The 27,554-nt window shown below is 47.4% G+C and overlaps 4 protein-coding genes across 11 annotated transcripts in view; 1 reads left to right on the forward strand and 3 right to left on the reverse strand.

Annotated features, from left to right (window-relative positions):
* The window catches only part of SMG7 (SMG7 nonsense mediated mRNA decay factor), a 66,967-nt gene extending 50,082 nt beyond the window's left edge, over positions 1 to 16,885 (forward strand). For 2 of the 5 annotated variants that reach the window (XM_061345685.1, XM_061345688.1), the window contains one exon: positions 9,690 to 10,107. In XM_061345685.1, the coding sequence (XP_061201669.1) occupies positions 9,690 to 9,812 (123 nt within the window). In that variant the 3' untranslated portion in view covers positions 9,813 to 10,107. Of the gene's footprint in view, positions 1 to 8; positions 2,152 to 9,689; positions 10,108 to 16,868 lie in introns of those variants that run through there. The other 3 variants (XM_061345687.1, XM_061345689.1, XM_061345686.1) reach the window with 2 other exon arrangements.
* NCF2 (neutrophil cytosolic factor 2) lies at positions 3,252 to 14,160 on the reverse strand. Of its 3 annotated transcripts, XM_061345692.1 has the most exons (15): positions 13,692 to 14,160; positions 12,936 to 13,018; positions 12,514 to 12,622; positions 12,177 to 12,311; positions 11,750 to 11,857; positions 10,800 to 10,859; positions 9,584 to 9,627; positions 9,243 to 9,384; positions 8,923 to 8,985; positions 8,453 to 8,531; positions 6,883 to 6,926; positions 5,997 to 6,148; positions 5,805 to 5,916; positions 5,398 to 5,560; positions 3,252 to 3,494 (listed from the first exon to the last, which is right to left on the reverse strand). In XM_061345692.1, the coding sequence occupies exons 1-15, from the start codon at positions 13,863 to 13,865 to the stop codon at positions 3,397 to 3,399; spliced, it is 1,566 nt and encodes a 521-aa protein (XP_061201676.1). In that variant the 5' UTR covers positions 13,866 to 14,160; the 3' UTR covers positions 3,252 to 3,396. The 3 variants fall into 3 exon arrangements, with proteins under 3 accessions (XP_061201676.1, XP_061201675.1, XP_061201674.1); XM_061345690.1 differs by lacking the exon at positions 3,252 to 3,494 and having other exon boundaries at positions 4,878 to 5,560; XM_061345691.1 differs by lacking the exons at positions 3,252 to 3,494; positions 11,750 to 11,857 and having other exon boundaries at positions 4,877 to 5,560.
* A 1,502-nt stretch (positions 16,886 to 18,387) lies between the features above and the next one.
* ARPC5 (actin related protein 2/3 complex subunit 5) lies at positions 18,388 to 22,912 on the reverse strand. The gene is made up of 4 exons (XM_061345694.1): positions 22,715 to 22,912; positions 22,059 to 22,130; positions 20,157 to 20,333; positions 18,388 to 19,646 (listed from the first exon to the last, which is right to left on the reverse strand). Exons 1-4 carry the CDS (start codon positions 22,856 to 22,858, stop codon positions 19,584 to 19,586), a joined length of 456 nt encoding a protein of 151 aa, XP_061201678.1. The 5' UTR covers positions 22,859 to 22,912; the 3' UTR covers positions 18,388 to 19,583.
* Positions 22,913 to 23,445: 533 nt separating this feature from the next.
* Positions 23,446 to 26,354, reverse strand: APOBEC4 (apolipoprotein B mRNA editing enzyme catalytic polypeptide like 4). 2 transcript variants are annotated; one of them, XM_061344739.1, is made up of 2 exons: positions 25,207 to 26,354; positions 23,446 to 24,774 (listed from the first exon to the last, which is right to left on the reverse strand). In XM_061344739.1, exon 2 carries the CDS (start codon positions 24,727 to 24,729, stop codon positions 23,758 to 23,760), a length of 972 nt encoding a protein of 323 aa, XP_061200723.1. In that variant the 5' UTR covers positions 24,730 to 24,774; positions 25,207 to 26,354; the 3' UTR covers positions 23,446 to 23,757. The 2 variants fall into 2 exon arrangements, with proteins under 2 accessions (XP_061200723.1, XP_061200724.1); XM_061344740.1 differs by having other exon boundaries at positions 25,068 to 26,354.
* Between the last annotated feature and the right edge of the window lie 1,200 nt (positions 26,355 to 27,554).

Below are 27,554 nucleotides of genomic sequence, written 5' to 3' on the forward strand. Positions count from 1 at the left end.
GTTTTTAGTCCATCTGGTCCAGTTCCATGATGCACCCTGGACCCTCAGCTCTGGAGCAGCTGTTAATGCAGCAGAAGCAGAAGCAGCAACGTGGACAAGGCACCATGAACCCGCCGCATTGAGACCAAGGTGGCAACCCTTGCAAACGAAGGCTCCATAAACCATGGCATGTTGGGTTTGCAGGACTGGCCCACACAGTCCTGTGCAGGTGGCAGCCCTCTCTTCTGGTCCTTGCTGTCAGGAGGGCGTAAGTGCTCCACCAACCCACTGAGTGTGCACAAAACGTCTGCAGTGCAAGAAAACAACATCAGGGACTCTCCCATCCCTGGGCCCTCTGGAGGGAGAGAGGAACTGCTGTTTGTCTCACTCAGTAACCCGATATCACCGCCTCTCACCTTCTCCATTGTGCATGTCCCCGGCCACATGGGAAGTAAAAGCTGAGAATGAAGGGCAGACGGGAGAAGCCAATGAGAACTTCTCAATCCTTTTCCTCTCTTTGGGGAGATAAAATACGAATCCATTAATGATTGCTTCGCTGACTGAGAATGTAGTTGAAATTACTCCTAAACATCTTTATTACTGTCTCAGTAGTAAGATCACACTGAATTCTTCCGTACACAGACGTGCTTCATAGTCAGTGTGTAGCAATGAAAGCCCCAATTGCTGCTCTGGTCAGAGATGGTTGGTGGCACCGGGGAGCTCTATCTCCTGGGCTAGCAAAGGAGTTTCATGAAGGAGAGTCTGGCACTTGACACCACTTTACCTTTCACCTAAAGGCTTTGGCCAGCCCATGGGTGGATTAGAAACTCCAGCATGAAATGCCCTCTTCTCAGTAGGTGTTTGAGCTATAATTGGTGATGTGGGGCATTGCAGCACTCTGCTGGACAAGCAAGTTAACTACTATGGGGTTTTGAATTAATGTTTGATTCCTGTACATTTTACTGTAGCATAGTGGCTAGCCCCACAAAGGGCAGGCTAGTCTGTGCATTCACAGCCTGACTCATTTTAATAGGTAGGTAGAAAGCTTTCAATGGTTTTTGTTTTGTTTTTTTTCTTTCTCTCTCCATCCTCCCACCTTTGCTGGATGCTAGTAGTTTCATTACCAACATGCAACATCTTGCAGAAAATAATCAGGGGTCCAGCAGGGCTGGGTAAAGCTGCCAGTCAGACTGGACAGTGCAGAGTGTATGCACCCTGCAGGCACACATCAGCTCTGCAGAAACCCGTCCCCACCCCGCACCTCCCACCCCCAGCTGCAGCCCCAAACTTCCAGAATGAGATTCAAGGCACCCGTGGACATACACGAGTGACCTGCACACAGAAGAAAGTGTAGTGCTGTTCATAGACGAAAAGGTGCAGAAGGGGAAGGGAAATGTTTTATTTGCTATTTATTAGAGGGAAGGAAGACTACAAGCTTTGGTAAAGAAAAGGACAGCATTTTTGTTAGGTTTCCCAGGGAAGTTATGGAAACAATCTCAATGTCCATTTGCTGTGTTTAGCAGTAGGGATTTGTATGATGATTCAGGATCTCTCAGCTGGGAGTCAGCTGCAGAGCAAAGCACATGCAGGAGCCGAAGTGACACTGGAGTCTGGGCAGCCAGAAAGAATAAAAAAAGGGAAGATGAAGGAGACACGATACTCCTGCAGGGGTATGGGCAGCTCCAGCACGACCTCCACCTTAGCAACATCACTGTTCTTTGTTGCATTTTGAAGCTGTGTTTCCTTTAAAAAGTCTAAAAGTTTCCACCCAGTGGTAATGTGAACCAAACCCCTCTACTTCCCTCCAGCCCTTCCAGTTTGTGTGTTGAGCTGTGCACCCAAGCAGCTGCGACATTCCGGTGTTTGAACTGTCACTGACTCTTGCACCCTAGACAAGCTAACCAGGTTCACCATCTCACTCCAGCAGTGCCAGGGTCCCAGCCACACTGTTCCACTTGTGCATGAGCACCCGGCCTTGGGAATGCATCCGGCTCTTGGCTGGGACACCCCTCCTGCCCTCCAGTGCTTGGAGGAGTGAGGGAAAGGGGCCCCTAACAGAAACTGGTTTGTGTCGTAAGCTTTTTTTGTGGGTTTTTTTTTTTTTTGTCTGTCTGTGCAAGAACTGCAGCTGCTGAAATCAGCTTTGCCTTTAATTAAACCATGTTCTCTCCATGCAGGTCTGTGTGTAGCGTTTATTTCCTGTGTAACTTGGCTGCAGGCTTTTAAAAATGCCACTTTTTCTAGTAAAGTCAAGAAAAGGTTTGAAATTCCAGTGGGAGGTGGAGCACACATCCTCCTGCCGTTGATCTGCCTGCAGATCAGGGTGTTGGCTGTTCGCAGCCAGTTTTTGAACAGCATACTTCCAAATGTGTCAAAACTACAGTGATAACGTGGTTTTGAAATGACAAGCATTCATTGTAACCAGGCAACTCTTCAGAATAAGTTCCTTTCAAAATAGCTGTGATATTTAGGGTATTGGGACAGTGGGGTTGTCCAGAACTTGCGTGATAGGGTTCCAAGTGGACAAACTGCTGCCCTTGGCACCTTCAAAGCAAGGCACTCCCACAGCTGTGGGTGGCTGGTTCATCTACAGCTTGTGTGTTTTGAGGTACATCATTTTAAAATGCCAGAAAGAGCAGCTATCAGCAAGAAGGACCAGAAATACTGTGAAAGTAGTGCCATGGGCAGAGAAGGGTAAACCGCTTGAACAGGGAAGAGGGCATCAACGCTGTGTACGCTTTTATAAAGGGGGCAACTTTGCTGCTGAATGACCTGCTGAGATTCCAGGCAATGTCTTTCTGAGTTACTGTCTCTTCTGACTGCTGCAACAATGCTTTGAGATACAGCTCCCAAAGGTTTAAAAAAAAAAGAAAAAGCATATACTTTTATTGGTGGGGGGTTTTAGTCACCATGGTTTTGAAGTGAATCATCAGCTGAAGCAGGGTGAATCTGCGTGGTGTCTCTTAAGCTCCTGGGGTTGGCACTGATGTTTTAAGGAAGCAAACACTGTTCAGCCTTTCCTGGTCTGTAGCTTCTTGAACACCAGTTCTGCTTCTGGATCTCTTGGCAGGGCTGTGAATGCAAGAGTCACCACCCTCATGGGTTTTCCCAGCCGCTGGCATGTCTGTATAAAAGCTTTGTTAAGAACAGGGCAGATGGGACAGAGGAAGTCTCTTGGCAAGCACAGGTTTTATGACCGACTGCATTCCTAACAGAAGGACAGTGAGCAGCTTTTTAGTAAATACCTGTTTTAGAGAACAATGCAAAATGTAAAATAAAAAAAATAAAGCTTTTAATACAAGTAGCACTAATATTTAAAGTTCGTTTTCAGGTGCAGTGTTTAATACAGAAAATCCTTAATTGCAGTGGTTGAATTCTTAATTTCTTTCCACATCCACAACTTTAAGCTCTGTGAAATCACATCTCCAGGTCTTTGCTGTTAGACTTTTGAACAAAAGCGGATGGGAAGATGCCTATCTTCCCATTGCACTGGCCTTCTAACCAGTCTTCATTCACTGAAAGATAGAACCAACATTATTTTTGTCACCATATGGATATATAGGAGCACAATAACCTCCCTGTGCTATAGACAGCTCCTAGATCACCTTTTTAAGGTTTTCTGCTAAAGCCTGGTGCAGAGAGGAATGTGGATGAAAGGGGCTGGGGAAGAATGAGGTAGAGAGCAAGCCTACAAGGTATGAAAGAATGCAGGTAGGAAAAGCAGAACAAGATAGAGACGTGAGGGGCTTAGAAATTGCCTTGACTAGGAAACAGTGGAAACAAAATGAGTATGGAGAGCAAGGAAGCGATCTGAGACCTCGGGCTGTTGTCTTCAAGGTGCCAACTAAACTGCATTTTCACCTGCTGTTCTGTTTGCGTGAAGAAAAAAACCAGAACAAACCCTCAGAGCCTCTGCTACCCTGGGTTGAGTAAAGCTGAGGAGCTCTGAAAGCTCTTGCTGTGGGGGAACCAAAAGAGGTAAGAACGAACTTTTTAGTGGGAAATATTTAGTCCAGCACTGGCAGTAGAGTTTTGGAGTGGGAGAAGTCATCAATGTATGGTGCAAAACCTTACCTGTACAGTGGTAGAGGTGGACTACGATCACTTGTCAACCAGCCAAATCAATTGTAAGAGCTACTTCCAGCAAAATAACATTTTATTTATTTATTTATTTTTGGTTTTGCCTTTAAAACTTTCTGATGCCTTGATTTCATGCAGAACAGAGAAACAGATGCACTGGGCAGGGTCTCTCTGTAATTCTTCACCTGATACAGGTTCATTGGCAATTTTTATTAAAGCACAGTAGTAACTTTTTCCTCCATCCTACGCATTCTGCGCAGTTTGAAGGGATCTAACTCAAAAACATGTACTAGGCTACTTACTCTGTATTTAAGTCTCTGTTCTCATTAAAAGCACCGAAGACTAATACTGAAGGGGACTGAGCCTAATGGAAGACTGCCTAAAACCAAAACCAGGCAGAAAAAGGTGCCAGGTAAGACAGATGGGAGGAAGAGCATTCTGCCGTTGTGCGAGCAGTAGACAAAATAAGGTATCTCCTTTAAAAACAAACTGTGATCAGTAAGCTTAAACACAGCTCAAGTGAAACCCTCATCTGGAAAGTGTTTGGGGAAGAGGGTGGCAGAAATGGATGTGATGAAAATGTGTTGTCAGAGGTGTGTATAAAACACTTGAGTGGGAAGCCCATGGTAGAGCTGAAGGAGCTCTGCTGCAGCTACAGCATGAGGCAGCTGCTGTGGAAGAAAGCACTTGTAGAAAGCAATCTTGCAGGCTTTAGGTCCTGCCTTTTTTTTTACTGCTTTTTGTCCATGGGGATGGAGCAAATTTGCCCTGTGAATGGAAAGTGGAAGCTCGGTGACACAGCTCTTAGTAATGTGAAGGAAGGTAACTCTTGGTATGTATCCTTAGGCTGTCCTTACCCCTGGCTTCCGCCTGCCACCTCATGTGATCTCTGCTAGTCTCTTTTCTCATGTCTTGTAAAGTGTTTGAGTTCAACACAAGCTCTCTCAGAGTGCCCTGCAGCAGAAATCTGAGCAGCCTGTTTTCCATCTAAACATGGTAAACTGCAACTTGCAGAAGTTTGCTATCGGTGAAGGCTACCTGAGCTACAGGCTGCTGCTCTGCAGGTTTCCAGCATGAAACAGGTTGCGTTAGAGGACAGGGAGATTTGGGGGAAGAGATCAAAGTCCCTAGTGAAGCTCATAAGCTCCACTGAAGAATGTGCGTCCGCTGGCTGACCAAATACCTGAGAGTTTTTGGCCTGACTGGCAGATGTTGGAAACTCACGACTTCCACAGGACTGAGCAGCAGCTGCTGCAGGCGCTTGGTGTCTCAGGCTCAGACCCATGCTCTTACCAGAGCTGGAAGCTCCCTCGCCTGTTGCAGAAGGAGCATAATTACCTTTGGATAGAACAAGTATCACATCTCCTGCCTGAAACTCCAGGTCTTCAGGTTGGGTGGCTTCATAATTGTACTGTGCTACAACTTGGGTTGGTCCTGTCTCCTCCAGTGTTGCCTCCTGTGGCAGCTCCTCTGGTTTGCTGTCTGGTAAAACCCCCTCTCCCTAGGGCAGGAAATAAGCTGGTAAGGACACCTCTTAGATCCTCCTTTTTGTTTGTACCAGGATAAGAGACAAGCTCTGTTTCTCTTCACCTGCTCTTTGCTCATCTGCCTTTAAACAGGTTGCTGGCTTGCTTTGAAAGCCACAAGCCTGCACTCACAACAAGGAAAGTAAAGGCAGTATCTGCTTGGGTTCCTTGCCCAGGAACAGGCAGAAGAGGTGGCTGCCACCACTAGCTGTCACTGACCTCCGTGATGTCGCACCAGACAGTCACACAGTTGTCCTTGCTCTGTCTCCAAGCTGCCTCCAGGTTCTCTGTGCTCAGATTCACCAGCGCTTGGCTTTCCACAGGCTTGTACCTGCATGTGCAGAGGACGCGAGGTAAGAGCGGGAGCCCTGAAAACACAACTTTAGCTCCCTGCAGCGGGCAGTGCCTCACCTCAGCTGTGTGTGCTCAGGCTGGAGCTCCAGTTTCTTGCAAACCAGATCCAGTAGCTCCATGTAGGAGAGGCCTGTCTCAACTTGCAAGGCAACTGTGTATTTGTAATGCACTTTGAGAATACAGGGGCTGGAGATGGCCGATTTCATCTCCTGCGGGTGGTAAACTGGATGTCAGAGCTTACGTGGCTTGGTGACGGTAGGGAGAGGGACTGGGATATAGAAACTCTGGGTGCCTGAGTCAAATCTGAGCTGTGGGGCATCAGCTGGCTGCTGGTCAGGGAGACATCTCTGCTAGAGTGTGTCACCTTTGGTACTTCTTTCAGGGCAGGTCAGTGGTTGTGCCACCTAAGCTATCCTGAGGTTGTCCCAGGAGAGAGCAGAGTCATAGATTAGTCACTTAGCAAACAAATGGTGACTTCTGGGTGACCAAATTTGAGGTGTGTCTACTGTCCAACCCCCTCATTCCCTTTTTTTTCTGAGTTGGGGTTGCTGTGTTTTCTCATGTCTCTCCTCACTGTGACTTTCTGATGCACTGACCCTGCACAGAAGTGTGTGCACTACAGCCAAGATCTCTTCATTTCCCCCTTCTGAAGTGCTACAGGTCAACTAAGATGGGAGTTGTACAGAGGTTCTGCTGACAGCTGCAGGTCCACTGCGGAGTGGACTGGAGAACTGCCAAAAAGCAGCCCTAGTCACCTGGTTGGGTCCTGATGACCTGCCGGCCCCTCAGCCTGTTACGTTTTGGAGAGGCCAATGAATGATGAAAACCTAGAACACTTCCAGGGCCAGGGCGCTTGCTGGGCATGCCAGCACCTTTCAACATGCAGTAAATGCAGAGTTGTAACACCAACACCGCCTTGGGGTCTGCGTTCACAAGATGTTACCTTTGCTGCAGCTCTTGGCTGTGTCACAGTAACAGGAGCGCTATCTGTGGAGGAAGAAAGAGATGGCTCAGGAAGTGGAATAGGGCAAGGATTACTGCTCAGTGCCTAAATATGCATTCAGATCTCCTGCAGCCCATCATTATCTGTAGCATCATCAACCAGCCCTGGAGCCACTGCGGGTCACTTGAGTGAATGCAGCATCAGCTGTGATGGGGTTCATCTGTAAGATTTAGATGTAATCACCAAGCAAAGGTTTAGTCTCTGCACTTTCCCTGTCACAGGGATGGGAGTTTTATGGGTCTTTCCTGTGCAGATTTTTAAAATAATGAATATGTGAGCTGTCTTTGCTCTTCTGATTTCCCTAGGTCCACACTGGAAACTGGAGACAATCCCCGTGCTTCACTGGGGTCGTAGAGCTCAATTCAGACCTCCAAGTACGGTGCTTTCATGTGGGTTTGTTTAAGTCTCTTCAAAAGGATCTATTCTATGTTTTGTCAGTGTTTTGACACAACTGTGCTTGTTATGGGAAGAGTCAGTGCTATGCAGTTGATTGGAGTCCCACTGCTAAATCTGCACTGGCTTTTGGTACTATAAAGATGCTCTTTGAGGTGGTTGTGTCCCTGAGCTGTTTGCTCTTAACTCGTATGAGCTGTAGTCATCTTCTGTATCAGCTTTACCACTAGACTGCTTTTAAGGTTGCTCTGCTTGGGAAGCAAACCCTGGCAGAAAACTGCAGCAGGTTAACACCCACATGGTATAGTCTCTGCACACTGATCTTTTTTACCCCAGATGGGTTTTCCCTGCAGTGGTGTGGAGCTCGCAGCTCAGCTGCAGGCTCCTACTGCAAACACTGCATGATGTTTTCTGAAGAGGGCAACTCTCAACACTTCCTCCCTGCTCTTCTTTTCAGCTCGTGTTCTCACAGGCTCACAACAGCAATTCTGGACCATGCACCTGAGCACTCCTGCAGCAGTGTGGATGCAGGCAACAGTGTGGATGCAGACAGCAGAGCCCTTTTCAGCTTCCCAGCACCCTGAGCCATCTGTGCTGGGGCTGATGTGGTGGTCCTGGTGCTACCATCCCTGCCCCAGGCCTGGGACATGGGACACTGGGTAGCACTAGCTAGAAATACCCTTCTCAGGGCAATCACCACAGTTCCTTCACACCTGGCCCAGTTCACAGCAGCACTAAAAGCATTGTAGGTGCTCTGCACTAAGGAGGAGCCTATAAGGAACCTTCTACTCCAAGCTTGAACAAGCTGGATTATGTGCCTCGTTCCTACCCCTAGGACCTTTCTCCCATTAGTTGCTGTGCTAATTTAAGAGCACTAAGGGACTTGCTTTCCTTGGGGATCCACCTGCTCTATTTTATTCCACCATCAGCACTGCAGTTGCTGTCTCTGCCTCCTGCTTTAATGTCCCCCCATCCTTGGCTGCAAACGGGTCTAGGAATGAAACAGAGATGAGCCCTAGCCCTGATCTCAAAGTGTGAGGACATGCAACCAAGGAAATCATCTCAAACCTGCTGCCAGGGGTTTTGCCCCTAAGGCATCCCTGTCCCCCTCACTGACCTGGTGCTGGCCGCCGTGGTTTCTCTGGAGCAGCAGAGCTGGGTGACTCCGGGATCTCTGCCTCAAGACGAATTTCTTCCTGTGCCAGATGGGAAGAAGGTAGTGCTGTCAATACCACCCTTCCTAAGGGAGCTGGGGAGCTACTGCCCTAGGGAGCCTGATCTCCAACCCACTATATTCCCAAAGTCTGTTTGGGGTCTTGAACCAGGGAGGGGTAAATTCGCTACCCCTTATCCCCCCCCGACATTGCCAACCACCCCCCGGGGGGGGCATTGTCACAGCATCTGCCTACATTTTGCAGGTCTCTGAACTCACGTGAAGGTGACCGTGAGCCAGAACAACCAAGCCCAGCATTATGAGGGGGAGGGATTTGCAGGTATAGCTCCTGCTGGAAGGCCCAGCATGGGTGGTGGGTGAATGTGTGGAGATCTGCCCTCCCAAGGACACAATCTCCTCCTGGGTCTCCTCACCTGGATATGCAGCTTGTTCTGGAGCTCCACAGGCTCAAGGTAGTTGCAGGGAACAATCCCTTTCTGCAGGGAAAGGAGAGATGAGTGGTGACTGCTTGGCAAGGAGGCATCCCACTGCTGCCAGACACAACTGAGCTTGTCCTCACGCTACCCTGAACACAGGAGAGTCCCTGAGGCTGGAAGGTTAGTTGATGCAGGTTAGATGGGTTTCAGCAAACCCTATGGCCTAAGCCAGGGCGGACATAATAAGGGACTTAAATTGGAAACTCATTTAGTTGCTCACAGGAAGGATTTGCCCTGCAAGTCCCACCCCGTGCTACCTTTCCATTGAACATCACTGTTGCCCAGTTGTCCTTCTCTTTCTTCAGGACAAAGACGATGTTTCCTGGCAGGACCTGCAGCTCCTCAGTGGTCTCAGGGATGAACTCATACAAAACACGGTGTGGCTGCCCTTCAAGGGCCCTGGGTGCAGGAACAGTGGATAGGTCAGGAATGTGGGTGACATTGTAGGGGGAACCCAGACCTCTGTATCCTTGTTCCTATCAACCCCTGTTCCCACTGAGTTCTGGGTTCTGGCTGGATGCTTGGCTGTGATGGTGCAGGATGGAGCTGGACATGGATGCATGGGTTAGCAGTGTTGTCCATCTTTCGTCCAACTTACCTGAGGATTTCTGGAGTCTTGGGCCTGGGTGGAGGACCAGAGGCCTGCCAACAAGAAGGCAAAAAGGAAATTATCAGTAATCTGGAGGATTTTGGTTGCTTTGCAGAAATATCCTACAGCTTCTACTATGCCTGTTATTACCCCTACATGGTTCCTTCCTCCCCATGCTGATGGCAGGTCAGATGATTTGAACCGAAATGGAGCTTTCTGCTGCTTTGCAGGGAGCTGAGGTAAGTTTTCGACTGTTTGCCACCCTGATACATAAAGTGCTGTGAGGATTATCACTGGCTTTGCTCCCCCTAAGGAGTAGTTTCCAAATTCTTCCACCTGCAGTTGGTCTTCAGAGGCACAGTCCTGTGTTCAGTCATGATTCTGGTTTCAGCTCACAGAGGGCTGAGACCAGGGATTTGAGACCAACTGGCATAAATGGTGCTTCTCTGTATCTTCCCATTACCGTGCTTGTAAAATTCCCTGCTGCCATCCTAGTGCTTTACTGTCTCTCCTGCCGTAGGAAGTTCTCTGGTGGATTTCATCAACCCTCTGAAGTTACTCTGAAGAAGTAACTTGAAATAGGCCTGACTCCCGTAGCGAGGTGTCAACACTTGACTGCACTGAGGGGTGTATTTTATATTGCCTAGCAGGTGCTGTGAGCTGCAGCAGCTCCATTTCCCCATAAAAGTCCTCTCAAAGGTCATGTAAAAAACTCTTGGGCACCTCTGGAGCTGGAAAGATGCTGCTAAAGCATCAGGATAATGACACAGAAAATGCAAGGGGCTTAGAGAATAGGGAGGAGGGTGGAGAATGAAAGCAGAACTGCTCTTGTTTCTCCACATCAGCTTAGACAGATGAACCCTAATGAATCTTATGAGCAGGGTCTGAGACAGCTCTGTGCTAAAAGCCATCACCCTGCAGCAGTGGTGGAGGCAGAGGATGTGCTGTTCCGCTGCTACTTCCCTGTTCAGGGAACCAGTTTAACCTCAACCACAGATGTAGGTGGCTTTGGCTGCACTTCCTGATGATGGAGGGAGCAGCTGAGATGTGGGGGCAGTATCCTCCTCCTCCCTGCGGCAGTAGCAGAAAGTTCATGGTAGTGATGCTGCTGTTTGCTCCCCACTATAGAGCAACTAGAGACCACAGTAGGGTGCAGGATGATACCCACCCCTATGTCCTCCTGAACTTTCACCAAGGATTCTTCTGTTCAGCGGTGGTGCCTTACCTGTGGTTGAAGTGGAGCAAATCCTGAAAAATCATCTTTGTCCACCACAGATGCCACCACCTAGAGCCAAAGGCGGACAGGTAATGATGTAATGCTTCCAGACCTCTCTTAAACCTGTGACGTCCATCCTCCTCCTTGACTGTTGGCCAAGTCAAGTTCTTCAGGATGCTTCAGGTTCAAGAGGGGCTGTGATTTAGGCTAAGGATCTTGGAGTAAGGCTGAGTACTTCTGGCACCAAAACTCACCTCTCAGCTATGATAAGTTCTTGGCTCTTAGCCTCACTGCTACTCCAGTTAAAGTCATAACCTAAAAGTTTCCCTTTATGTTTTCATCACAAATGTTGAAGGAAGCCAAAATGTCCAGCTCAAGCCCTTACTTTCTATAGGTGACTATAGGAAGTTCACAGATGTTTGTGTGCATGTTTCTGGGGTTCCTCTAATACCCAAGGAGCTGCTTGGCTCTCGGTTGCCCAGTTCACCAGTGCCTGCACAGCCAAAAGTTCCCTTTCTGGAGGAGCCCAGGACCTGAGCCCAAGGGTGATAACCTCGTGCTTTGACTTTACACAGTCATGGGAGAAAAGCTTGCTTACTTATGGGAGCTGAAAAGTGCCTTTCAAATTGAGCAGAAGAACTGGATGTCATTTCTGTCACATGTTACGTAGCTTCTTGGCTTGCTGACTGACTGTCCCTCATTTCTCGCTAAGGAGAGAAACTGAAAATAGGCCATGCTCTTCAGAAACATGCTATTTAGCTTCTCTGTCTTATTCTTCCCCTATTTCCCATGAGATCCCTACATGCCATTCCTCCCTCCATGCCTGGGGGGGATCCCTGAGGCATGGATCTCTGGCTGCCCTTGATGCAGCAGATAGCGGCTCAGAGGAGTGGTGAAGGGGTGGTCAGCAGTACTCCTCAGCCCTCAGGACTGACTCAACTAAGATATTTCTTTCTTACCATAGCCTTTCCCAGGTAGTCCTTCTTCTCCAGCTGGGCCACTTGCTTTTCATTTGGTCTAAACAGCTTCCCTGCAGGCATGGCCACCATCTCACAGATCTTCTGCTTCTGTAGCACAGAGAAATCACAGCTCTTCAGAGATGAGACCATGGACTGCTGAATGTCCCCTTCCTTCTATCTCTTGGACTAAGGTCTCCCTCCACTCCTGACATGGTTCATTTATCCTGATCTTCCTGTCCCTGCCTCCCCAGTGACCCAAAGCTCTTCCCACCAACTCGTGTCTCACTACAGCGCTCAAGCCTGCTGCATTTTTCTCCTGCTCTGCTAAAGCCATAGCTAAAAGGTGTGTTCTTTGGCATTTTTTCCCTTCCTCCCTGCAGGGCTGCTGTGAGCAAACACAGTGCCTGAGAGATCTGCTCCTCCTTACCAGGATGGCTTCCATTGCTCTGTCGATCTTGTTATGCTGGAGCTCACTCTTCATGCTCATGGCCCGCGTTAGGTGCTCCTCAGCTTTCTTCCAGTCCTCCATCGTGGCATACACCAGTGCAATGTTGTAAAGTATCTACCAAAGGGATGGGAGCAAGGAAATGAACTCTTAGAGCAGCCGGATGATTGCCAGGAGGGTGATAAAGGACAGGACAGCAGGGCAGTGGCAGAGGTGGTTGCTTGTGGGGCACAGAGAGAGGCTGGCTGTCTTCTCTTTAGATTTCTTGCACTGGTGAAGAGACCTCTGGAATCAAAACTGCCAGTCAAGTCTTTCTCACCTCACAAGCGAAGAGCCTGTACCGCAGCCCCAGGATCTTGTAGTCAATGAGCTGGTTGCCTCGCAGCTGGGCCAGTGCCTCTTTGAAATCCTCAATGGCCTTTTCATGACTGTGGAGCAGAGGACAAAGGTGTTACCACCTCGTGATGGCAATCTGCTCACCTTGAAGTCTCTATATATGCTTGTGTGAGTTAAGCTGGGTCTCTCCCATCTCCTTGCAGTGTTTTTGCATACTCCAAGGTGAGAAGAGATGCTCCAAGACTGGTGTTAACCCCAAGAGTGCACTGCTGATGGACAGGAACCTGTTTTACCTTGAGGGGTTGCAGTTTGGCCCCTGGCCTATCATCCTGCCTGGGGCTGTCCTCAGCTAAAAGCTGGCATCTCTGCAAGCAGCAAAACTGAAATATAAACCCTTCCACTCACTTTTGCTTCTGGTAAAACACTGTCCCCCGCTGGAAATAAGCCACTGCCAGGTGTTTGTCGCAGCCGATGCTCCGGGTGAATGCCTGCATGGAGGTTGGAATAGGGCATAAGGGAGGTAAAGGAACCTGAAGGTGTAGAGCAGTTATACCTGTCCTACTTCAGTCAAGTGGCCTAAGCTGAGCTCTGTGGCTGTCTCCTGCAGTGTACCAGGTTCCTAATTGTCGTGGTTTAACCCCACCCAGACAGCTTGTGCACTCACTCCCCCCCCTCTTCTTGCCCTCCCCCTACTCCTGGAGGGACGGAGAGGAGGATCAGAAAGAATGCAACTCCCATGGGTTGAGATAAGAACAGTTTAGTAACTAAGGTATAACACAAATCACTGCTGCTACCACCAATAATAGTAATGATAAAGGAAATAACAAGGGAAGAGAATACAACACCCACACTAATTTTTTAGCTGGAATCTGTCACATCCTGCTCAGCAGCTTAGTGCCTCTGTAGTCACCTCTCAGAGAGAAGGCAGGGCAAGCAGCAAGCCATGCACGTCTTCCACTGCTTCGCCTGGAAAATAGGCTCAGCAGGACCAGCCCAGGGGTGTCACCCTTCACCCCAGTTTTAAAGGCCCTGAATCCTTCCCTTAGTCTGACTGTGGCCCTTAATTCCTCCTTACCCACTGCATCCATCTGACTGTCGAGCCTGTGCAAACTCGCTGGTGCCTGTCAGTAGTCGCGACTGCTGTAGAAGGCTGTACCTTACCTCCTCTGCCTCAGCCAGCTCTCCCAGAACCAGACGGATGCAGCCAATGTTAAAGCAGATTTTGGCAGGGGGGTTCTGTACGGCTGTGAAGGCATCCAGGGCTGCCCTCCACTCCTTCCTATCCGCTGCACACACTCCTTCTTGCCACAGCCGGATTGTCTCCACCAAGGACATGGCGCGGTAGCGCAGGACGCGGCGCCCTCGGGTGCGTTGTGGATCCCGCCCCTCGCCTTGTCCTTCTGTGTGGTGATGCTCGGCCTCTCTCTCGCTCCCTTCTGCCTCTATTTCTGCCTTCCCCACCGCCTGTGTCGCAAACCTGACAGGAAGTGGCCTCCCTCACATCAGTGAAATGCAGCCTCGGGATGAGGAAGTGCGGCAAGAGGCAGCAGGCTTCCATGTTGCACTGCTGTGGGTTGCACCCCTGGTCCTCTCTGTCAGATAATCCATCCTCTCCTCATCAGGTTTTGCTTCTCCAGGTTTTTCATGGAAAGACATGGATTTGTCAGCTGGGTGGTTGATCAGGTCAAATTCAGGGCTGCAGAGCCACAGGGCAGGTACTGCAGCTGAGCCCCTTGTGCCCTCCAAAGTGTGGTGCTTGATGGAGGTAGTTGCTAAATGGCTCCTGCAGGCACAGCTGCCTGCAGCTGGCCTGGTGCTAGCCTGCCTGCTGGCCCAAGCAGGAAAGTGAAGTACAGCCCAAGGCACAGCCTGGGAGAGCATTTGTCCTGCCCATCTCCTGCTGCATTGCCCCAGTGAGGGGCTCTGCTGCTGGGGGTGTGTGGAGCTGCCCAAAGATGGGCTTTGAGGGGCAGTGACTGTGCCATGCTGAGCCCTGGCAGCAGCGGTAACTCACATTAACCCAACATCACTTCTGTTGAGGTGGGCTGCTGCCAGCAGGGGGTAACCTGGCATTGGATCACTGCGAGAAGGGCAGGGGGATACTGAGCATGTGGCAGCTGCAGAGGTAGTGGTGGCAGGGGTCTGACCTGCTGACTCAGTTTGGAGCTGGATGTTCCACACGTGGTTTCTAAGCAGTTTTGGAAGGACCTTGCCTCATCTACTAGCCGTGTGATGTGTATTTTCTAAGAGCTTAAAATACATCAGCAAGACTTGTCCTTGTGCGTTTACGGAAACTTCCCCATCAAGTTACAAAACGCTGGCAACGGGAGGGAGGCTGTGGAGTACGCTTGTTTGACATCTGCTTGGCGAGAAAGCCGGGCTGCTGAACAGCAAGGATTTTAACCAGAAGTAGGACCAAGCACATCTCTGAACCTGGAGCTCTCTTTGGTTTTCCAGTTGTAAGCATGCCCTTGGCATCCCTCTGTGCCCAGTTGACTCCCATGGGCTTCCTACAGGAGCATGGAGGAGACTCTTTGAACTACAGAAAAGCAGAGGGAAATGCCACCAGGTGAAGTGATGCTAAAGGAGAGAGGTGGGAATAGCAACATGGTGAAGATGAAAACACCTCCGAGATGAGATGCCTTTTCTCATTCCAGTGGGGAATGGGAGACCCCATCTGGCAGGAAATGGTTCAGCTTACTGTAGGGATAATTTTCTGCTCGTTTAATTACCTGAATTGGTGCACTGCAGGGTCAGGCTTACCCCAAAACCAGTACAAAGGGAGCTGGAGGAGGACACGAGATCACCCCAATGACAGTATCTGTTTGGGTTTTTTTTTCCCTTGTGTTTCACAGAAAGAGGGGATCTGAAAGGTGTAAGCACAGCAAATGCTCACAGCAGCTATCCTTTTGCTTGGTTATTTTTAATGTAACATTCAAGTCATTTCAAAGCTGTGATAAATGCACCCCTTCTACTAAGAGTGAGACTCTTCTTCCCCTTTCTCTTACCAAGTTGATTTAATAAGCAGACTTGTTTTTTTCTATGACAACGTCCAAGAGGAAATGAGTAATAGAGATGGTGACATCTCCTGTGGGAGATTCTTGCAATCCAGCACAAAAGCAGATCGCCAGAGACAGGTAAGAAATACATATAAATGCCCAAAATCCACCTGGCACAAAGGAGTTAGTTTTGAGTTTGTGTAGCAAAAATATGCTAAGCTTATCATAATCTATGGAGGGGAGACCCAGAAAGAGACTGGGCACCAGAAAACATTGTGTGTGAGGAAAGACCAAGGGGATTGACCTTGTTTGGGAGAAGATCTATGATGCAGGAGGAGTGGAGAAGACTGAGCACATCCAGGTCCTTCCCCGAAAGGCAGGTTTTTTTGGCTCACTCCCTAAACAGTGGCAGGGAGCAAGGCAGGAGCTCACAGGAACTCTTTGGCTAAGTAATGGATGATTCAAAGCCCAGGGCTTGGCAGTGGCTGCAGCTTCTCTCAGCTGTGACTGATGAGGTGGTGTTGTCACATGTTCTGGCCAAAGCTGAAGGCAGTGGTGGGAGGTTTACAAGCACTGAGCCTTCCTAGCAGGGCTCTGCAAATGCTGTCCCCTTCGACTGTGTCTGATCTGCATGTAGAGTATTTTTAATTGAAAGCTTCCTTCTTTTAACAGAAAGGGAAATGTGTTTTGCAAAGCCAAATTGCTTGGTGACTTTTATTCCCTGCCCATCTTTCTCTGTTTTCTTCTTACAAACCTGTTGTGCCATGTCACCCAAAGGATTAGAACACCCTTTCTGCCTGGGTACATACAAACAGCTGCTTGCCATAGCAAGAGGGAACAAGTGGGGTTTGGGGACAGGAGCTGAGGACAGCCTCCACCAGCCCCAACTGCTACAAGGCAGCCGCTAGCCAGGAGTGAGTCCCATAACTGAGCTCTTCTCCATCTTATGGGCTAGCCCCATACCTGCTCTTCACTGCTGGAAGTCTTGTTAATGCTGTGCCAGTGGATTTTGGGTGGGCCGGGAGCACTTGGTGCCCTTCACTATGTGTCTCCCAGGATACCAAGCTCAGGCTCTGCTTTGCCATGAGGGCAGCAGGAGCATGTACCTCCTCCTACAGAGCCAGGGCCTGGTGATTTGGTGCTGCTCTGGACTCACTCAGCTGGTGGTGGCTCCTGTGTAAGGTGAATGCAGAACCCAGACACAGGTTGCTGTTTGGCGCATCTGGGGCTTGCTCCATGCTGTGATATTTGTATGGTCCATGAATATGAACAAGGCAGGATGTGGGGGAAAAAGACAATGTGTTTCTTTTTTAAAGTAGATTTACGTTTTACTTTCCAGTTAATCAGATACCAGAAGAGATGCCTTCCTGAAAATCTTGCACTACTGCCCCCACCTCGTTGTGTGTCTTCTGGCATATCGCATTTGAACACAAATGCAGATGTGTATGTATTGTGTTTCTGAACACATCGCAGCCTAACCTGAGTGGAATGTGGAGAATCTCCAGATCGCTTTTGTCGTTGCCTTTGTATAATGCCACCTCAAGGTAGCTGACCTGCTTTAACATCATTTTGGAAAATATTTTTCACTTAATTTGGGATTCCAGTTTGGTTTGTTGGGTTTTTGGTTTTGTTTCTAAATTAGGACTAATTGGTGTCTTAAACAATTTGGATGAATGAAAGGAAACTGAGAAGCCAAACACAGTCCCTGGGAGAGCTGTGAAGACAGAACCTTCAGTGATGTGCCCAGGAGGGAGGCTTCTCTGCATGTGTGGTTGAAACCTCTCTGGTATTTTCAGCAAGGCCAGGTCTTCCACTCTGTGTGCCCAGTGTTGTTGTGCCTGTGTTCTTCTGAAGGAGTTAAGCAAGCAAAAGCATCCTAGGAAGAAAGGGAGGGCAGGCACCAGACAGTTTGAGGGTAACCACACCACTGGTTCCTGTCTGCATCAAGGCCCTGAGGACATGGGCTGCTCTGCCCCCGGGCTATCCCACGGGCACCCGGGGAACTGTTGAGACTAGCTGGCTAACAGGGCTGTGCTGCCCTGCTCAGGAAGGCACAGCTGCTCCAGCTTTGATGCCAGGCTGGCTGCCTGTCCTTGCCTGCAGCAACAGGTGGCAGGGCTGGGGAAGCTGAGGGAGGAGGTGGGATGGAAGTGAAAAAAGGTTTTTACTGATTCCTGAATGTGGTGCGACAGGAACACTTGGGCTTGAGCTGCCTGAAGGCATTAGCACCCCTTTTCCAAAGCAATGACTTGAGTAACAAATATGCAATGTCCTGATGTCGGAGTGCTCAATGCCAGGTTTCTGTATACACAGGCCCTCCACAAGTTCAAGCTGAGTACATATGCCATTAATGATGATGTAGGCACCCCACCCACAGAACAAGCCCAGGACTGTATCTGTGTTTAAATTACTGTGAAAACCAGTGCTTAATTGTTGAGTCTCTTGGAGCTTGGGCAGGCAGAGAGAAAAACAAAAGCCCAAATGTGAAGTCAGTTTTGCTCCAGACAACCACCCTGGTAGGCCATCACCCTTTTCCTTTTGAGAAAGCATCCAACATGAATGGCTGTGAGGAGCCTGCTCTCTGGCCACAATTTCAGTATAGGCAGAAACATCTCTAGTAGTCCTGTTCCACAACGTTTTTTGATGTTTAAATATCTCACTAAAATAATGTCATATTTTTTAGTTGGATGAAGCTGTGCGTGTATCACCATCACAAACAGGTATGGGTAACGGCTAAAAAGGAAGCCTACCAAGGGGAGAAGCCTAACAGAGGGGAGAAGTTTTAGGGCTTGCTTTTTTACTGTAGTACATCCTGGAATAACAGCCTGCTGAAACTTCAAGGCATTTCAGACACCATGTAAATATTCAGTGATGATTTATTTTCTGGTCCTCATTATTATTACAAAAAAAAAGCAAATATAAAAAACCAGCAAAGATTTGACAAGTTCCCCAACAGTTTTACATAACTGAACGGCAGTAAATTGGTGAATGTAAAACACAAGTATTTCAGCCCTGGGCCTAAACCTTTAACAGTGATCTGGGATGCCCTGGGCTTTCCTAATTCTTTTTAAAGTACTCTTCGAGAACCCGACTTACTTACTAGGTAACACACTGTGGCACAATGCAACAGGACTGTGAACTGTCACATCTCCTTTAAGATCCTATACACCTAGAAAACAAAATATGGGAGCTCTACAAAGATGGTGTGGGTACCAGCATGCATTTCTCAGATTACCCCAGGCAGCTACACTGTTGTGCTTGACAGAATCACTTTCAAGTTGCTGAAAGCATTTGCTATGTTAAAGCTGCTTCTTTTTAATTCTCTTCAGGATCTTTGCTCCCCAAAATAAAAAGAATTCACTGGGCCAGGCTCCAGTGTAAATGGACCATCAACCTTCAAAATTCTACCGCACTGCATGATGGACAACTTCAGCCCGTTGTGACTTTCCTGCTGCAGACCCAGCATCTGACTGATCACAAGGAACCTGAACAGGCCATGAATTGTGAGGTTGAGGAAAATACTCAGCTCTCTGGAATGATAACTGGGGTTGGAAAGGGGCTTTTGATTTCTGCCCTATTCATGGCTGTAGGTTCAGAGGTTGACTAAAGGAAACATGGTCCAGTTACCTATATTAATAGCTGCCCCACTTCTCAAATATAGATCTTACCTCAAACCACTGCTTGGCTAGCAAAAAGAATTAAGACATTGCCCTACGTTCCTCAGCACTTCCTCAGAAAGTCAGGTCCAAATCTGCCATAATTATATACAAATGCAAATCACCCTAAACATGACATTGTACATGTTACTGTGTCACTGAAATGTTTGTGAGTACCAAATATTCCTGTTAGAAATAAAATTGCACCTTCATCATTTTCCAGAACTTAACGAGAAAGGAGAACATGATATGCATTATTTGTCAGGTATGAAAGAAGCAGTGAGAAGGCAAGCTGAGAGACAGGTGCTGCCCCCAGGGCAGCAATGGCATTCGGTTGTTTGGGTTTTGTACCAGCACTTCCCACACTGTGTATGGCAGACAACCACTTGCTGCTGGATTTAAACCGTTTTCCTGGCTGTCAAAACGCGGACGATGGACCCTACTCCTCCAGCAGCCAGGGCCTGAAAAGACACACATGACAGTTAACACCAGGTCAAGGCAGCTACAGGCCAGATCAGAAAGGCTTCCCAATTGTGTTTTAAATTAGCATCTCCCCCACCTTTACATTAAGGGTGAAACACTAGCGCTCAGAGTGCCAAGGAAGAATAATCACAATCACTTTAAAGACAGCTATTATTTCCCTGCATAGCTAAGCTGCAAATCTGCTTCCCTCTAGGAAAGAAATCCTAGTTCCATCCGCCTGAATTACTGGATTGATCCATTTTGTTTACCTCAGTCTAACACAAAACCAAATTTTAATGGTAGTCTTTACCCAGGGCACCCTATCAGAAGTAGGCACATGACATAACTCACCTCTGAGCTCGCAGGATAATACCTTTGTCTCACCATGAAATATGGCATTGAGTTTTACCAGAAAAAAGGTGGTTCTCACCCGGCTTAGTGAGCGTGCCTCAGACCCAAGAACTTGCCACCACAGATAAACCAGGCAAGAGCACATGCTATACACGCACCTTCTCATGCCACTGCAGCAGCACAGCACTGCTGTTGTCAGAAGGGCTCTCAAAGCCTTTGTAGATGTACTTCATTAGCAGGTCAACGCCATTCTTGTCCAGTGACTGCACTGCCTTCTCAATATCGTTGGCTTTGAAAGAGATGAGGACCTTCAGGACAATACTTTCTGCGCGATCCTGTCAACAAATAAGGAAAGCACAGTTCCATTCGTTCTCATATAAGGTACATACAAACAGTACTCATCTCTCAAACGGAACCATTTTCTTTCTCTTTATCAGTTCTAAAATATGGTTTGATAGGGCAGTTTGTGAAGAGAGCTTATGATAATAACTGATAATGTCCTCCCAATGATAAACAGCATAAAAGTTTAATGTGTTTGTCCTATTCTAGGTTTTCTGCCTCTCTGCCTGTGTTTGTAATTCTCCACTTACTAAAATTATGGCTAAACAATAGATTTTCACATCAAAACTCAAGGTCTAGCAACTTCCAAAAGAATTGTAATAAATAAGTACTTGTCTTGGCCTTCCTTCCCACCACAGCCTTCTCTATGCCTTTGTACTGTTTAACATGGTACAACTATTATAATCCATGCAAATACCACTGGCCAGACTGAAAGAGCTGACTGCTGGAAGCCACGTGTTTTCAAAGCAGTCAACTTCTGTCTCAGGCACACTGGCAGCATTAATATTTTGCATTCATAGCCATTTGCAAGTTGATCTGGATGTAATTTCAGGCCCTGGAATGTGTGTGGCGTGCTTGCAAGCAGCAATTAGCCATGTAATCTGCAAAAAGCAGCTCTTCCTGTTCATCCATCACTAACTGATGGAGGCTAAAAGAAAAAGGTCTCAGGTTTGCTGGACTTTTGAGTAATTCCACAAATATTTCAAGCAGCTTCCTCCTACAGAAATTATAGACATCAGTTTTCTTGCCCAATGTAATATCCCATAGCTGCCTCGCTTAGCAAGACTTCTCACATCAAGAACTCCAAGTAAAAACAAAAGTTCCACAAGAGCAACTGAAAATGAAGACAGCCAATAAAATTCAGTCACTGCCTTTCACAGTGTGTTCTTAAATTCATCAATACAGAGCTAATGGAAATGGCTCTTCAATCTGTTATATAGCACTATCAGTAACAAAATAACTGGTTCTTAAAATCCTGTGAAACCCACCAGGACAGGACTGGGACTAGGTAAAATAATCTCCACTGCTGGCCTGGTGAGCAGCATGGAAATACTCCAGTGGGATTCTCCTTAAGGAGAGAGAACAGACATCTGCAGGCACTCACCACCTGGGCAGTTCCACATCTTATCTGCCTGTTCCTACTGCCACCGCAAGCATGAGCCATTCAAGGTTTATTCTGGGGAGGTTCAGAAATAGGTAACATGAAGCAGGCTCCTACGTTCTGTCACAGGGGGAGCGCTTGCGTTTATCTGAGGGTTTAACGGCTTAATTTTGATTGGATGTGGTAACCATCAGTTCTTCCTTTTTTGTAGGTTCACAGCCTGGCTGTGCTAGCACAGTTTCATTAGTCAGAGGTTGAGTACTGCAGTTATGGTTCCCCGATTGTTCAGTACCAACTGCCTCTATGTGCTGCCAGGTCTGGATCACACATGGGCACCTGGTGACGTGGAGTTAGCCAGGGCACACATACACAACCAACACAGGTAAGAGAACACACAAAACCTGATCTAGCACCAAGTTACAGGGATGTGGACAGATGACATCCAAACTATAGTATTCTGAACAAGACTGAAACACCAGAGCTCATGGCTGTTTTGGGGAATACCCTAAAACCAGCTTCCTTGGCTTCTCCTAAGGCAGAGGGGATAGAGGCAGAGTTTGGTAGAGTTGGTGGGATAGAGGCTACAGAAACAGGAAAGGCTTTTTAAGGAGTAACCCACCTTCACTGCCTGGTTCTTTGTGTTGATAGGAGGATTCTTCAGAGCCGCCTGTAGTGCAGCCATCATGTTCCCTGTACCAGATGGTTAAGGATCAAACACTGAGTATTTGGAAGGCAACAAAACCAGCCCCAGGACAGCGATAATTGTAGCTGGCTCGTGCATGGCTGAAAATACTGGGGTTCAGTGGATGCAGCGATTCTCTCAACAGATAGCACGAATTAGTGTAATTGTGACATCGTTCTCCATCACTTCTGCAATCGATAACCCTCGAGACCAGGCCTCAGCTCGGCACATCCACTCCAACAGCCCCCGCAGCAGTGCCTGGGAAAAGAGCTACTCCGGGGTAGCCGGAGGTGGAACCGGACACACGGAGCTCTCTCTCCGCCGCAGGAAACCCCCCTCCTCCATTCCCTCTGTTCCCCCATCAGACACCTCCCCGACACCGCAGCCCCAGGACACCGCCGTCTCCGCCGTGAAGGAGGAAGCGGAGCCGCCTTCCTCCTACCAGCCCCGGGTGCCCATCTCCCTCCCTCGGCGGGACAGCCGGGCACGAAGTTCCTGTAAAAGGCAGCCCCGGCGGCCGCCGCTCCCGCCCCGCACCCCGGCGCCGCGCCCGCTCCTGACGGGAACGCTTCCCGCACGCCGGCGGAAGGATATTGCCGCAGGCACGAGTCCACCTCGCCCTCGTCGGGTCCCGCTTGCCCGTCGCCTCCCTCCTCCTCATCCACGAACTTGTTCTCGTCGTACTCGTCCACATCCACCCGGCGGAACCGCGCCGACGACACCGTGTGCTTCGCCATGGCAAACCCACCCGTCGCCGCCACGCGCACGCGCAAGACGCGCCCGTACCCGCGCGCACGCGAGAGCCGGGGGCGAGCCCTGCGCAGGCGCTCTGGGAAGAAGCTGGTGACGGGGGGAGGCTGCGTGTTTCCCGTGGGGAGCGACATGTTCTCGACTGTAGTTGCCCCATTCTTTACGACCTGTGGTATAGTAAGAAATATATTGAATCACAAAGTGGAAACAGCGCTCAAAAGGATAGGGACATTTTTTGCTGCTGCAAGTTACGCTCGGGCTGTGTAGACCTGTGCCATCTACATTATCCTGTTAGATATTTCTTACTATTAGAAATTTACACAGCTTTGTGAGGCTCCTCTAGGGCAGCACCCCTAGGGAAAAAGTACACACACAAACGCACGCATGCCATTGTGTCCGTAATTCCTCCCGTTATAAAGGAAGCAGCTGGTAGGAAAACTGTATCCATGTATCAGCCTTACCTGCAGAACTGCCAGGAATTCCGGATATGTCGTGTTCCACCAAAGCCACCGCAGCAGGGAAACCAAAGTCTGCTGTAGCCGTAGCGGTTGCCTGTGGGCTGCTTACATTTTTCTGGTAGAAACTGGCTTAAGGGCAACAAATAAATTAATAGCAGGAGGTAATCAGAAGATACACAGGTTTTGGTTTTACTGCTATGGGTTTATGTTTGAAAGATACAGGACTAAAATAAAAGCATATTATCTTCATAATCAATTATTGTGGACCCACAGTTATTCTGTGGGCTAACTTTTGTAGGAGGTGACTTTATTCATGAAGGTCTTTTGCCATCTATGATCTCAGTTTTGCAGTCTAAAAGTGGTTGAATTTGTATTGTCTTTAGGTGTCTGCTGCTTGGAAACATTTCAAAATTAGGAGTTTAATTGATTTACTCCTTTGGCATTTTTAAATGCCTTATGATATTTTTAGGTGTGGAGTATAGATGTTCCCTCTGAAAGGGCAGAAACATTCCTGGGAAGAGCACTGAGTGGCTTTGAGACATGGGAGGTAGGAGACTGCCTTTCAGCATTTGAAAAGGCTGTTGAGAGGCTGGGCTAGGAGAAGAAAAGGCCTTTAATTTCTGCAGCACAGGAGGCTTTCCCTGAATTTCTTGTGGAAAGGCTTTGCTAAAGTATGGTTTCATTCCTGTCAAATTGTTAATTTGGTGTGAATTTTGTCTATCTGCTAAGGTTCTTGATGGTTGAGTTGAATGATGAAGTGTTGACCCTGGGATGCCATACACAAAATTGCAGAGGAGGTAATGCCATGCTCTCCCAGGCAGTCTCTGCAGAGTCACCCGAGGCCACAGGCTGGAGAGGCTCCTCAAAGCTTCACGGTTCCATATGGCAGTGGGGAAACTGTCCTCAGTGTGATAAAGCTGAGAGAAACAGATGCAGAGTGTGACTTCTTGATACTTAAGCAAGAAGTTGTAGATTTTGCTTACACAGCAGTGGTAAGCCTCATTACAAGGAGAGTAATTTGAATAGAGAATGATGCATCTGATATTTTCATAGGCATCTGTAACTGCATCCAGATAACCACCCACCTCAAACAGCATAGATTCTGGATGGTTGTCTTGGTCAGTACAGTTTGTAGCATGGCCTTTTTGGACTACTTTGCCTGAGAAACTCCTCAGTTCATAGAAGAGAAGGTGTTTGTTTTGGGTAGTTGCTGTTGACCTGTATGGGAAGCCAAAGACCCTGTGAAATTCTGCATAAGAGACTCTTGCTTCTTCCCCAGTCCGTATGTGGTAGGGACATCTCCTACAGGTGTGGTTCTGTCTCTGCCAGCAGTAGGGCTTTACCACAGTCCCCTGATTTGTCAGGTATTCCTGGAAAATTGTTTTCTCTCCTGGATTCATGATCTGTTGAAAAATCTGTGTTTATGTGCTGTACAGCTGACAGTCCTGAATGGAAAAGGGAAGTAATATATTAATTCAATTGGCTTTGCACTTAAACAGCAAAATGTACTCTTAGAAAAAAGCACTGCAGTTTGTAGCAGTGTACAGAAACTTGGTCGATGACACAGAGAACAATGCTCTCTTGAAGGGACAAACTTTGCTTCTGCTCCTTACACCAGCAGGAGAAACTGCATAACAAAAAGAGTCATGCTTTTCAGGAATCTATTAGCAGATGAGCCTTATGCAATCTGGCAAAACAAACAAGTAAACACCAGAAAGAAAGAAAAAGGTATAATTACCATCTCAGCAGCTCCAGCTTGGGGTAATAGTAAATATTTACCTGTTTTCCTTCACCAGCTTTTTAGGATTGGTTCAGTTTCCACCTCAGTGATACTGCAGGCTCTCTATGCAAAATTATGTGATGAAGAAGAAAGTTACCTGGTTACCCAGTTTTGGCAGTTCAGCTGTATGAATGAGTGTTCCCAAATGCCATAACTGCTCCAGGTGTAATGGCGGCAGCAGGCAGGCTCCTGTAGGTGTTTACAGGTGCCAACTGCTAGGAGACGAGAACACAAACAGGATCTTCTTTTGTGTGGCCAGCCACCTGTAGTAGTTAACCCTCTGTTCTTTGCCTGTCAGTATTTGTTTCCTGTAAGAACTGATTACGTTTTCATTGTTTCTTTAGCACTTCTTTAGTATAAGATTGTTGTATCTGAAAGATGGATGTTTTTCTAACAGAGATGTTACTGAATTTGTTTCCAGGTGATTGTTATTTCTGTGTGTATTTGTCTGTTGTGCCAGCTGGGCAGAAAGCACCTGTTGTGCTTATGCTCTTGTACGAAGGCAAAAAGGTTGTCGCTTCTCTAAGAAGTGTGTGTGTGTCCCTCACTGAAGCTGTAATTCAAGCAAGCAGTGAGCTATTTAAGGAGCTAAATCATGCCTGCTTTGCTTGGACAGGGTTCCAGATGAGTGGAAACACAAGTTTTGTGTAGATGAGCAACTTTTGATAATTACTTTTCTTCACTGCAGCTCTAATTGAGCCCCTCATCATCCCTGGATGTGGTTTAATTCTGTTACTATTTCTGACTATGTACAACTTTTCCATCTGCATACTTTATTACAACTTGCTTCTGCATTCTGTGTTGTTTTGCCCTCTGACTGTCAGTATTCCATTTTCTTCTTAAATTACTAATTTGATTCATTTGCTTTGTTTTCTCCCTCTGACTCTATGCCAGCTTCCTTGTATTTTTCCTGTGTTGGAGCTCTTTCCTGATCCTGGCCATTGTGCTGTTCTCATTCAGATTACTTCTAAAGATTGGCTTCCTGACATCAAGAATGCTCCATTTAGCATTTTTTATTTTTCTATACATTTTTGCTATTCAGTTGTACTCTATACCGTGCATTGCAACAAAATTGTGGCAGCTGTTTTTCTTAGAAAATGAAAAATACATTTGCTACCTGACATAAAAAAGAGCAGGCCTGAAGAAGGGAGTGCATTTCCTTGTAGAGGGGTGCTAAGAGACAATTATCACCACCTCACCAGTTCTCCTGTAGGTTGCCAATGTTATTAAATACAATTTTAAGAGTTCCAATTAGTGTTGGTGTTTTTGCAGCTCTGGAATGGCCGCATGATGGCAATGTTCTACGCCAGAGATGTATCCCATTTTATGCGTGTTCATAGAGGCAATGGCTTGAACTCTGTTTCAGTGTGTTTAAAAGTGTTAAAATTTTATTTTTCCTGCTAAAACTTGCCTTTTTGTTAGTTTGTTGGTTTGGCCTGATCAAAACGTAGGAAAACTGTAGTCTTTACAGCCCAGTTTGATGGATTAATTGGAACAGTGTTCCCACAACCTTAGGGCATTTCTGCACGTGTGGCACCAGCCTTTGGGTCCTTTGCCAGCACTGTCCTCATGAGACTGCTGAGGCTTGCAGTGACAAGGGCTGCTGGCTCTGCCTCTGTGGGCTCCAGCCTTCCCACTTGTGTGAATCCTCTGCCAGCTCTGATGAGCAGAAAGGGTCTGGGAGCAGAATCCCAGTGGATCTGTGAATATAAACTGCAGAGGCTTCTCATCTGCCGTGTACGTCAATCCTGTAACTGATCATTTTGGGGGTGCAAAGAGGAAGGATGTTTACAAAGCCGAGCAAAATGGAAGCAAGCCGACCATTCACGATGTTCTCAGAATGGACCCATTTCTGGTTTATGAGAAAGCAGAAAGTTGTTTTTTCTTCCTTTTCTTTGCACACTTTTTTCTAAAGTAAAAAACAAGCTGGAAATGTGTTATGCAAGATGTCTTAAGTTGATGTATGTATGCACATACATATGGACATGTGTGTATGTATACATGTGTATGTATGCATTTATACATATATGTGTGTGTATGTGGATTGATCAGTAAATAGGAACACTCATAATTCAAAATTTTGTTCCCATGCATGATTTTATTTAGTAATATAGAACAGCTTAGTGGCATTTTTCATCTTCAAAGTAGTTTACAAATCAGACCAAGTGGTTAAAATATACATTGGTCTAAATGGCTCTCTTGCTGGTATTTCTGCTGCTTAGTGTCAATTAGATCCTATGCAGGGGAAATTGCTAAAGGAGCTTCTGACTTTCAAAGTGCCTAATTTGTCACAGTGATCCTGCTGTATCTGCAGACACCGTAAATGATGTGGACTTTAGTTAAAGTTGACAGTTTATGTAAGTTGGAAATTTGGAATTCAGATGCTTTGAGGTTGGGAAATAAAAAATAAAAGTACTCAAAATGGCTTCGTCCTTTTGGTAATTT

The sequence above is a fragment of the Neopsephotus bourkii genome, unplaced genomic scaffold, assembly GCF_033783945.1.
Source record: "Neopsephotus bourkii isolate Nb327-2 ecotype Australia unplaced genomic scaffold, CSIRO-AGI_Nbou_v1 NB_234, whole genome shotgun sequence".
NCBI lineage: Eukaryota > Metazoa > Chordata > Aves > Psittaciformes > Psittacidae > Neopsephotus > Neopsephotus bourkii.